Source organism: Rhinoderma darwinii, chromosome 10 (genome assembly GCF_050947455.1).
Source record: "Rhinoderma darwinii isolate aRhiDar2 chromosome 10, aRhiDar2.hap1, whole genome shotgun sequence".
In the NCBI taxonomy this organism is placed as follows: Eukaryota; Metazoa; Chordata; class Amphibia; order Anura; family Rhinodermatidae; genus Rhinoderma; species Rhinoderma darwinii.
Window position 1 is genome coordinate 30,544,454 of NC_134696.1, and position 12,044 is coordinate 30,556,497.

Here is a 12,044-nt window from a genome sequence, read left to right on the forward strand (position 1 = left end):
TATAATGGGAGATTTTAATTACCAGGATATGAATTGGTGTCATGGTTCAGCTTCAACTGCAAAGGGGAGACATTTCGTCAACCTGTTGCAGGAAAATTTGATGGGCCAGTTTGTGGAAGACCCGACTAGAGGTGAAGCTGTTGGATCTGGTAATTTCTAATAATGCAGAGCTTGTTGGGAATGTCAATGTTCATGAAAACCTCGGTAATAGTGATTATAATATAGTTAGATTTTACATATACTGTAAAAAACAAAACACAGGCTGGGAGGGCAAAAACACTTAATTTTAACAAAGGCCAATTTCCCCAGGATGAGGGCTGCAATTCAGGATATAGACTGGGAAGAACTAATGTCAAATAATAGGACAAATGAGAAATGGGAGATTTTCTAATCTACTTTGGGTAATTCTAGGGCAAAATTTAGTCCTATAGGTAACAAGTATAAACGACTAAAATTTAACCCCACATGGCTTACACCATCTGTAAAAAGGTCATACGATCAGAAAAAAACAAAATGAAAGGCAGGTGGCCAAGGATAGTAAAACAAATCCCAAAAAATTAGTCAAACATAGAAATCTAAAAAGCCAAGGTCTGAACATGTAGGACCCCTAGATAGTGGTAACGGGGAGTTGGTCACAGGGGATCAACAGAAGGCAGAGTTACTAAATGGGTTCTTCAGCTCTGTATATACAACAGTAGAAAAAGCAGCTGATATATTAACAGCACTGGCAGTGGCTACATCAGTTAATATACTGAATTGGATGAATGTAGATATGGTGCAGACTAAATAATTTAAAAAAAACCAAAACAAAACAAAAAAAAAAAACACTAAATACATTTGCACAAGGCCCCAAGACCAGATGGGTTACACCCTAGAGTTCTTGAAGAGCTTAGTTCAGTTATTTCTGTCGTCCTCTTCATAATATTTAGAGATTCTCTAGTGACTGGTATAGTGCCAAGGGCCTGGCGCAGGGCAAATGTGGTGCCTATTTTCAAAAAGGGCTCTAGGTTTTCCCCAGGAAATTATAGACCAGTAACCTTAACATCCATCGCAGGGGAAAATGTTTGAGTGGCTATTGAGGGACTATATACAGGATTATGTGACAAAAAAAATAGTAGTATAAGTGACAGCCAGCATGGATTTACTAAGGACAGAAGTTGTCAAACTAACCTGATTTGTTTTTATGAAGAGGTGAGCAGAAGCCTCAACAGGGGGGCCGCTGTGGATATAGTGTTTTTGGACTTTGCAAATGCATTTGACACGGTCCCTCACAGACGTCTAATGGGTAAATTAAGGACTATAGGTTTAGATAGTATAATTTGTAATTGGATTGAGAATTGGCTCAAGGACCGTATCCAGAGAGTTGTGGTCAATGATTCCTACTCTGAATGGTCCCCGGTTATATGTGGTGTACCCCAGGGTTCAGTGCTGGGACCACTATTATTCAACTTATTTATTAATGATATAGAGGATGGGATTAATAGCACTATTTCTATTTTTGCAGATGACACCAAGCTATGTGGTATTGTTCAGTCTATGGAAGATGTTCGTGAATTGTAAGCCGATTTAAACAAACTACGCGTTTGGGCTTCCACTTGGCAAATGAAGTTTAATGTAGATAAATGTAAAGTTATGCATCTGGGTACCAACAACCTGCAGGCATCATATGTCCTAGGGGGAGCTACACTGGGGGAGTCACTTGTTGAGAAGGATCTGGGTGTACTTGTAAATCAAACTAAATAACAGCATGCAGTGTCAATCAGCTGCGTCAAAGGCCAGCAAGATATTGTCGTGTATTAAAAGAGGCATGGACTCGCGGGACAGGGATGTAATATTACCACTTTACAAAGTATTAGTGAGGCCTCATCTAGAATATGCAGTCCAGTTCTGGGCTCCAGTTCATAGAAAGGATGCCCTGGAGTTGGAAAAAATACAAAGAAGAGCAACGAAGCTAATAAGGGGCATGGAGAATCTAAGTTATGAGGAAAGATTAAAAGAACTAAACCTATTTAGCCTTGAAAAAAGACGACTAAGGGGGGACATGATTAACTTATATAAATATATGAATGGCACATACAAAAAATATGGTGAAATCCTGCTCCATGTAAAACCCCCTCGAAAAACAAGGGGGCACTCCCTCCGTCTGGAGAAAAAAAAGGTTCAATCTGCAGAGGCGACAAGTCTTCTTTACTGTGAGTACTGTGAATCTATGGAATAGTCACCGCAGGAGCCGTCACAGCAGGGACAGGAGATGCTGCAAAAAAAGGCTTTGGAGCTAATATTTTTTGTTCTAGGAAATTATCTATGTGTAGAAACGTTTCCCTTCCCTTTTCCCATCATGTGGTTGAACTTGATGGACGTGTGTCTTTTTTCAACCGTACAAACTATGTAGACAGAGAACACAGAAACCACCATCAGCGGCGCGCTCATGAATTGGACTCTCACCAACCCAACGTTATATGGCAAAACCTATTAACATGTCATAAATATGTGGGGAAACTCCTTCAGTAATGAGGATGATGATGATGTCCACACCAAAACCAAGACAGGTGACGGGGAACTGAAAATGGTGTAATATAGGGCGTAGCTGCGTGAGTGCGCTCTGCAGACTTGTGGCCCCGAGTACTGTACATATAAGTTCACTATACAGATGGAACGAGGGCTCCAGGGGGAAAAGGGAGAGCACTCAAAAGGCACCAATTTCTCACCACCATGCGATGTAAAGCCGCCATATGTAGAAACTTAATAATAGAACGATAACTGCCCCATAACGGACTTCCATTAAACTTATACCTTTGTACTGATCTAGAATACATGATAATATTACCCGTATAATATCTTTGTACGTATGCTTTAAACTCACCTTGTAACTTCTTCTTTGCTTCCTCAAATCCAAACTCAGGGTCAGATTCTAAAACTCTGAAATGGACATGAAAAGGAGAAATAGGTTACATTTCCCCGAAAATGCATAAAATAATAAGAACCGATACAAATCTTAAAAAAAACACAGGCATTATCTTCTGGATATCATAAAGATCTTTTTTAAAAAACAAAAAAAGGATCATTAAAGAGGCTCTGTCACCAGATTTTGCAGCCCCTATCTTCTATTGCAGCAGATCGGCGCTGCAATGTAGATTACAGTAACGTTTTTATTTTTAAAAAACGAGCATTTTTGGCCAAGTTATGACCATTTTTGTATTTATGCAAATGAGGCTTGCAAAAGTCCAAGTGGGTGTGTTTAAAGTAAAAGTCCAAGTGGGCGTGTATTATGTGCGTACATCGGGGCGTTTTTACTAGCTGGGCGTTCTGACGAGAAGTATCATCCACTTCTCTTCACAACGCCCAGCTTCTGGCAGTGCAGACACAGCCGTGTTCTCGAGAGATCACGCTGTGACGTCACTCACTTCCTGCCCCAGGTCCTGCATCGTGTCAGACGAGCGAGGACACATCGGCACCAGAGGCTACAGTTGATTCTGCAGCAGCATCGGTGTTTGCAGGTAAGTCGATGTAGCTACTTACCTGCAAACGCTGCTGCAGAATCAACTGTAGCCTCTGGTGCCGATGTGTCCTCGCTCGTCTGACACGATGCAGGACCTGTGAGTGACGACACAGCATGATCTCTCGAGAACACGCTGTCTGCACTGCCAGAAGCTGGGCGTTCTGAAGAGAAGTGGATGATACTTCTCGTCAGAACGCCCAGCTAGTAAAAGTATTAAAAACGCCCCGATGTACGCACATAATACACGCCCACTTGGACTTTTACTTTAAACACGCCCACTTGGACTTTTGCACGCCTCATTTGCATAAATACAAAAATGGTTATAACTTGGCCAAAAATGCTCGTTTTTTAAAAATAAAAACGTTACTGTAATCTACATTGCAGCGCCGATCTGCTGCAATAGCAGATAGGGGTTGCAAAATCTGGTGACAGAGCCTCTTTAAACTCTGTGTGTCATTTTGCCTGTTTGTTGCGTCCCCAATTGTAAAGCGCTGCAGAATATGTCGGTGCTATATACAGATTATTATGCTTACTATAATAATACGTGAAGATCACTCTTTATAAGAGCACAATGAAATATACAATATCAGGAATATATGAAAGGCCCTCTTTATCGAGCTGTAGTGCGATAGCGGCAAAGGTCATTTTATATAAAATTAGTTGCAACATTTGTATATGGAAGAAGCAACACATTACTACCGACACTAATTCACTCCTAGCCCCACAATATCATGACATTTATTTTGGAAAGTCTAGTGGCCAGTTTCCTGTATCCAGTTTTCTAGAAAGATAGTTATTATATATCTGCTCAATTAATGATCTGATCGAATAATTTAACCAAACATTGTAAGACTTATTGCAATACACATGAGGTTATCTATTAACGATATGGCGGTTGTAAAACATCAAACACCTACTCGGACACGGCTTTTGCTCCCCAGTCAAAGACATTGCCTGCTAATAGTCCTTTCACCAGTGCAAACTGTTTCTCCTCCCAGCCCAATGTATCCAATGATTTGATCACTTTCTGATAATATTTTAACGCTATGTCATTTTCCTTCTGCTTTACCTGGAAGAAAAACATGAGAAACTGGATTTTACAGAAGGAAGGAAAGATTTTACCCAGGCCCGGATTGCTGGATCCAAGACCCCTCCGGTCATTTCCCTCTTACGTTCGTGGCCTCTATTGGACCAACAAGTCACGGTTACCAGCATGCCGACATGAACAACAGTTATACAGGGAAAAGTATATAACAGGGTGGCACAAAGAACAACGACTAAAGGGGTTATGTGGGGACCAAAATATATCAGTCAATACCTATCACGAAATGTGAGGACATATGATATATCCACAACTGGATAAATGACACACAGCACAATATGTACCATGAAAATATGAAACAAACTTTATTGAAATACACAGAACAACATATTGGCCATCAAAAGATAAAATCAATGATACAAGCAATAAAAGGATAGCGTGGAGATACAGCAAGGACACATATAGATGACATGCCACTGAAATGGAAACATCATGTGATGTAGTAAGGTACATAAATCTACATACCAACAAAAGAGTAGAACATATGCAATATAAAAAGCATAGTAGTCATATAAATCTGACCAGGCATATAGATAAATGTGCACAGTTATAACCATACACAGTCTGCTAACACTATATAGGAGACATACAGAGAAGCCTAAAATACAAAGCTCAACAACCTGTACTAACCCGTGGATTACATGAGGTGTCCCACCAAAGGTATCTCCACACTAAACGCCCCCGACGCGCGTTTCGCCGTCCGCTTTCTCAAGGGGTATGTATGTATGTAATCTAGCAGTGAAGATAAAATGATCGGGTTATAGACGACATTACTGTCAGCAGTCCTAGCAGCACCAGTATCTCTGCCACCATCAATTTTGTCACTATTTGTCCTCTGCTGCATTCCCTGATGGCCCCACGTGGGTCTTGCAGAAGAAGCACACGCTGCACGTCACAATGTGGGGTCAGTGTCACCCACGAGTCTAAACTTTACAACACGTTAATCTGAACCCATTTATCAGCATCCTCTCCAAACAAACCCTTCGATGAAGCGAAGCGCAGGGTTAGCCTGCCAAGGAGACCAATAACGGGTTGTGGGATTAGATAAAGGGTCTGTTTTTGGGTTTTTTCCCCCCTGGAAACACTTTTGTCCATGAGCAGCGTCTAGTAATGAAGCTCAGGTCCTATTTAAGTGAATGGGGCTGAGCTGCAGTACCAACCACATCCTATGGACAAAATTGGCGCTGTTTTTAGGGGGGGCAAACCCCTATTTTCTAATCCCCCCCCCCCCAGAGGTACATCACTGACTGCAAGTTTCAGAATGCCATTATATTCAAATAAACGTTGACATTACTTTACTAAAGGGGCAACGTTGCTATTTTCTCAGCTTTGCCGTTGGGGCTTTGCAACTTGTCTAAAATGCAAATGAATGTTAATTACCTCATCACATATTCATAAGCCTGAGAATCATGAAGCACTTCTAAAATGACGTTTAAATGAGCATCTCCGCTCTATAGGCTGCTGTACAAGCCGGTGCATACTAAATGGCTGCTTATGTGTCTGCTCGCTGCATCTCTAAATATTAATCTGCTCCTTGACAGAGGGGTTACGTTCTACATCCGCAGTGTTGGCGAGCGCCTAGATTATTACATTGAATTATTGTCAGTTCAGAGAGAAGTGAAGCGAGTGACGACAGCCCCATCTCCTCTGTCCAGTAAAGGAAAGCGAAATATAGAAATAAACGTCATGAAGAAATCTATAGGGTGATATAGGAATCCGGAGTGTCTCACTGCAGAACTAGGTATATTTGCTATTCAGGAGTCTAGGAAAGCTGGGTGACAACATGTTTTGTTTTTCAGGAGGAATCACTCATTAAATATCGCTCTCTCTCTCTCTAGCTGGATAATATTCGGCACCAAAGTTGGTGAATTCCCCTGGTAACTTGCAGTGCATCTTACAACATTAGATGACAGACAAATACAGATTTACATATTGTAGGACACGGTTTACACGGCTTTGTGGCAATCATTACAATAATGACAGGACAGACATGCAATGATCTGACAAAGAAAAGAAAAAAGGGACTTACCGGCAGCCATTAGCTACATAAACCGAGTGAGAAACCCATAAAGAAAGGCCTACGTACCAAAGAGGCAGACGATGCTGCTGCTGCTAGGGGACCCATGGAGAAAAGGGGGGGGGGGGTTCAACCCGGAGTGATCTCATCCCCTTCGCTCTTAGGTGGTAAAGGCCCTTTTACATGGGCCAATCATAAGGCAAAAGAGCGCTCATTCACGATTATTGCCCTGTGTAAACAGGGCACCGATCAGCCTATGAACGAACAAAAACGCTGATTGGATCGTTTATGTAGCGAGAAATATTATCGTTGTCGGCAGCACATCTGTGTAAACAGGGAGATGTGCGGCCAACACTATGGAAACGTTTGGGGACAATCGATCAGTAATGTATAGGGACGATCGATCATTACTACGATCATAGCTCCCTGTGAAAGGAGCCAATGAGCGCCGATCAACGAGCGGTCTTGTTGATCAGCGCTCGTTTTTACCGCCCATATTGGCTGTTGTAACAAAAAGGACCTTTAGAACCTGTGCAGGACTCCCTTGTCTACATGAACTGTGGTGTTAGTAAGCAACGGGGTGAGGAATTGGACGAAGGGTCGAGGTAAGGACGAGGAGGGAGAACAAACACCAGGGCCTTCTGTTCTAGATGGCAACACAAAGGGGGCCCCATTTTGATCTTTGCTTTGGGTCCCCCCGCTCTTATATACGCCACAATGTAAAAATACAAACAGTCTCACCTTTGAGTAGGGGTCTGGAAAATTGAACTCATTTAAGCAGTGCTCCCGTGTGTCTAGTAAGCTGCGGACGGTCAGTGAGCCATAAGCACTGCAAAGATAGCACTGATAAAGATCAAATGAAGACGACACAGGTTTTTTTTATATGGATCATAACTCTCTATCAATGAAGGATTCCTGTGTTGCTTCACATCATAAAACATGTACAAATCTGCTTAGAGAATCCCATGATTGACACAAGGGCAATACATTTTACTTTCATACGTAAAAATGTATCTTACTTGAATTACGTAAAGGGGACCGGTCACCCAGAGCAGCTCCTTAACGCATTACAGCATTTTATAGGAGCGCCATCAACACGAGTACCAGGAACTCCCTATAAGGTCTCATTCAGACAGTCGTAATGCGGACACTAGACCCGGCTTCCACGGGGCTCAAGTGAATCAAATAGAGATCACAATAGGGTTATACAGTGATCTATGTTTGATTCGCTTAACCCGTTAGTGACCGCTAATACGCCTTTTCACGGCGGCCACTAACGGGCTTTATTCTGATGCATAAGCCTTTTTACGGCACTGCATCAGGATAAATAAACAGAGCAGGGAGCCGTCAAATCTCCCCGCTGCCAGAGGTAGCTGAGGGCTGGGGGCGTCCCTGCTCGAACGTGTGAGATCGATATAAGTATCGATCTCACCCGTTTAAGCCCTCAGATGCGGTTTTGGAGAGAGAGAGGGAGCTCCCTCTCATCCCACTGACACCCGGCGATAAGATCGCCGAGTGTCGGTGTCTCCGATGGCAGCCGGGGGCCTAATAAAGGCCCCCAGGTCTGCCTGTAGTGAATGCCTGCTAGATCATGCCTCTGGCATGACCTAGCAGATGCCTGTCCGTGTTAAACGGACAGGCAGTAATACACTGCAATACAAAAGTATTGCAGTGTATTATAATAGCGATCGGAGAATCGCATATTAAAGTCCCCTAATGGGACTAGTAAAAAAGTTTAAAAAAAGTTTTAGAAAGTTAATTAAAAAAAAGTGACAAAAAAAAATGGAAAACCCACTTTTACCCCTTACAAACTGCTTAACTATTAACCCCTTAGTGACCAGCCCATTTTAGGCCTTAATGACAAAGCTATTTTATTCGTTTTTCTATAGTCGCATTCAAAGAGCTATAACGTTTTTATTTTTCCGTCTACATAGCTGTATGAGGACTTGTTTTTTGCGGGATTAGTTGTGCTTTTTAATGGCACCATTTTTGGGTACATCTAATTTTTATATTAACTTTTATTAACCTTTTGGGGGGGGGGATTATAAAAAAAACTGAAATTCCGCCATTGTTCTATGCGTTTTTAAATTGACGCCGTTCACTGTGCGATGTAATTAACATGTTACCTTTATTCTATGGGTCGGTACGATTACGGCGATACCACATATGTGGAGGTTTTTTTATGTTTTACGACTTTTGCACAATAAAAACACTTTTGAACAAAAATTATTTCTTTTTGCATCGTCGCTTTCCAAGAGCCGTAATTTTTTTATTTTTCCATCAATGTAGTGATTTTTTGGGCTTGTTTTCTGCGGGACAAGACGTAGTTTTGAATGGTACTGTTTTGGGGTACATGGGACTTATTGATTCATTTTTATTGACTTTTTTGGGGGGCAATGGAAAAAAATTGCAATTTCGCCATGGTTTTTGGCGTTTTTTTTTTACGGTGTTCACTTTGCGGTTTAAATTACATATTAACTTTATTAATGGAGTCATTACGGTCGCGGCGATACCACATATGTGTACTTTTTTTTTTTTTTACACTTTTACTAAATAAAACCACTTTTTATGGAAAAAAATGGATTTTTTTACTGTACTTTTTATTAATCATCTATTTCACTTTGATGACTTATTTTATTAGTCCCACTAGGGGACTTTACTGTGCGATGTTCCGATCGCTGCTATAATGCTCTGGTATACTTCGTATACCAGAGCATTATTGCCTGTCAGTGTAAGGGTATGTTCACACGGCGGGGGTCCGTAACGGCTGAAATTACGGGGATGTTTCAGCCTGAAAACATCCCCGTAAATTCAGCCGTACCGGCATGTGCAGGCGCTTGAACGGCGCGTCAATTACGGCCGTAATTAGCGCTGCTATTCATTGGAGTCAATGAATAGCGGCTCCAATTACGGCCAAAGAAGTGACAGGTCACTTCTTTGACGCGGGCGTCTATTTACGCGCCGTCATTTGACAGCGGCGCGTAAATATACGCCTCGTGTGAACAGACAAACGTCTGCCCATTGCTTTCAATGGGCAGATGTTTGTCAGCGCTATTGAGGCGCTATTTTCGGGCGTAATTCGGGGCAAAAACGCCCGATTTACGTCCGTAAATAGGCCGTGTGAACATACCCTAAATCTGACAGGCAATCTGTTAGGACGTGCCTCCGGCGCGTCCTAACACGCATATGTCCAGGGCAGACCTGGGGGCTTTTATCAGTCCCCCGGCTGCCATGACACCCCATCGGAGACCCGCGATTGCATTCGCGGGCCGCCGATGGGTGAGAGAGGGAGCGCACTCCCTCTGTAAACAAAGTTAAATGCCGCGGTCGCTATTGACGGCGGCATTTAACGGGTTAAACGGCCGCAATCGAAGTAAACTTAGATCGCGGGCGTTGGAGCAGGAGCTCAGCTGTCATCAGACAGCAGAGCCCCGGCTCCTGCCTGCACGGGAGACCCGTGCAGGACTTAGACTAGGCTGACGTGAAAAGGCGTCAGCCTAGCCTAAAGCCCAGTAGTGAATCACGTTAAAAGGCGTATTAGTGGTCACTAAGGGGTTAAAAAACCAAAATAAAGTAAAAAAGTTACACATATTTGGTATCGCCGCGTCCGTAACAACCCCGACTATAAATCTATTACATTATCTAACCCTCACAGTGACCGCCGTAAAAAAATGAAATAAAAACTATGGAAAAAATGTGATAAAATGTGATCAAAAAGTCGCATCTACTCCAAAATGGTACCAATAAAAACGACAAGTCTTCCCGCAAAAAAAAAAAAAAAGCCCTCATACAACTGCATCGGCGGAAGAACAAAAAAAAGTTATGGCTCTTCAAATATGGAGACACAAAAACAAATTATTTTGAAAAAAAAAAGCGTTTTTACCGTGTAAAAGTAGTAAAGCATAAGAAATCGATAGAAATTTGGTATCGTTGCAATTGTAACAACCCGCTGAATAAAGTTATTGTGTTATTTATACCACACGGTAAACGGCGTAGATTTAGGACGAGAAAAAGTGTGGCGACATTTCAGCTTTTTTCTATTCCCCCCCCAAAAAAAGTTAAGAAAAGTTAATCAATAAATAATATGTATCTCAAAATGGTGCTATTAAAAAATAAAACTTGTCCCGCAAAAAACGAGACGAGACCTTATACAGCTATGTAGACGCAAAAATAAAAAAAAGTTATAGCTCTTCGAATGTGACGATGGAAAAACATAAAAAATGGCTCGGTCATTAAGGTTTCAAATAGGCTGGTCATTAAGGGGTTAAACCTCGGAGGTTTCCGGATCTTACGACGTCAAAGTGTGACCGTATTGTGGCCATCTGAATGAGGCCTTACGCCGATCCTTTAAGACAGGACTCCTTCAACAAAAGCCTTGCCATATACAACAAGTACACGTGAGAGGTGAGTGCTGCAGAAGGGTTTCACAGTGGGAAAGGAGTCAATATATACTGTATGCGGGTGCAGTTTTTAATATTTAAAACTTATCCGGATACTTACAAGGGTTGATGTCTCAGGGTCTGTAACTTATTCCAGTACTTCTGCTGGAACTTTTCAGCCCGATCCACTGCATCTTTTGCGTCCGGCTGACTGGCAACCGCACGTTTAGCGACCTTATAAATAAAGTCAAGTTATTGTAATGATTTTCAATAAACCACCAATATTCTATGGAGAAATTAATAACCATTTATCAATTACGTCAGATCCAGCACCAGCGCAGTCTATGAGCACACTCAAAAAATGTATACAGGACCTTGCCTGCAGGTGGCAGAAGAACCACAGTATATAGGACGGTCACACAAACGGCTCATACAGCCCCTTAATGAAGAACAGTTAACGACTTATGGCTGTCCTTGCAAATAAATATATCGATATGGACAAAATACTGTAGACTAGGAGCCGGATACATCACAACAACCCAAACAAAAAGGTGGGCACCAGTTAAAAAATAAAAAATATTTTTTATTTAGGGACATTGGCCATCTTGTATTTGTCCAACATTGTAGTGTATACTATATTATTAAATAAAGAGAATCAGCGGATATTAGAACATTTAGTAACAGTTTTAAAAAGGTTTGCTTTAAAAAAATAAAATAAAAATGTCAACTACAAAGTCACCACATGGTGGCGCCAAGTCCCAAATGCTAATATGAAATGACTAAAGTCAGTACAGCGTTCATCCATAACTTAAAACCACTGACAGGTGAAGTAAATCACATTAAAGGGATTTTCCCATGAGACATCCACAGGATATGTCAGATAGATGGGGGTCCCACCTCTGTGACCCGCACCCATCTCTAGAACGGGGCTCCCTAAACTCCGTTCCGCCACTGTGTCGCGGCAGAAGCAGGTATATTCCGACCATGAATTAGGAAACAGCGTAGCTCGAATGCTACGCTGCTTCCGTAACTGCCATTCACTACTAT

General features: G+C 41.9%; 1 protein-coding gene across 2 annotated transcripts in view; it reads right to left on the bottom strand.

Moving 5' to 3' along the window:
• Positions 1 to 12,044, bottom strand: part of PANK4 (pantothenate kinase 4 (inactive)) — a 37,433-nt gene that overhangs the window by 6,316 nt on the left and 19,073 nt on the right. For both annotated transcript variants that reach the window (XM_075839663.1, XM_075839664.1), the window contains exons 11-14: positions 11,119 to 11,231; positions 7,360 to 7,447; positions 4,417 to 4,568; positions 2,864 to 2,919 (exon numbers count right to left, since the gene is read on the bottom strand). In XM_075839663.1, coding sequence (XP_075695778.1) covers positions 2,864 to 2,919; positions 4,417 to 4,568; positions 7,360 to 7,447; positions 11,119 to 11,231 — 409 coding nt within the window. The remainder of the gene's footprint in view (positions 1 to 2,863; positions 2,920 to 4,416; positions 4,569 to 7,359; positions 7,448 to 11,118; positions 11,232 to 12,044) is intronic.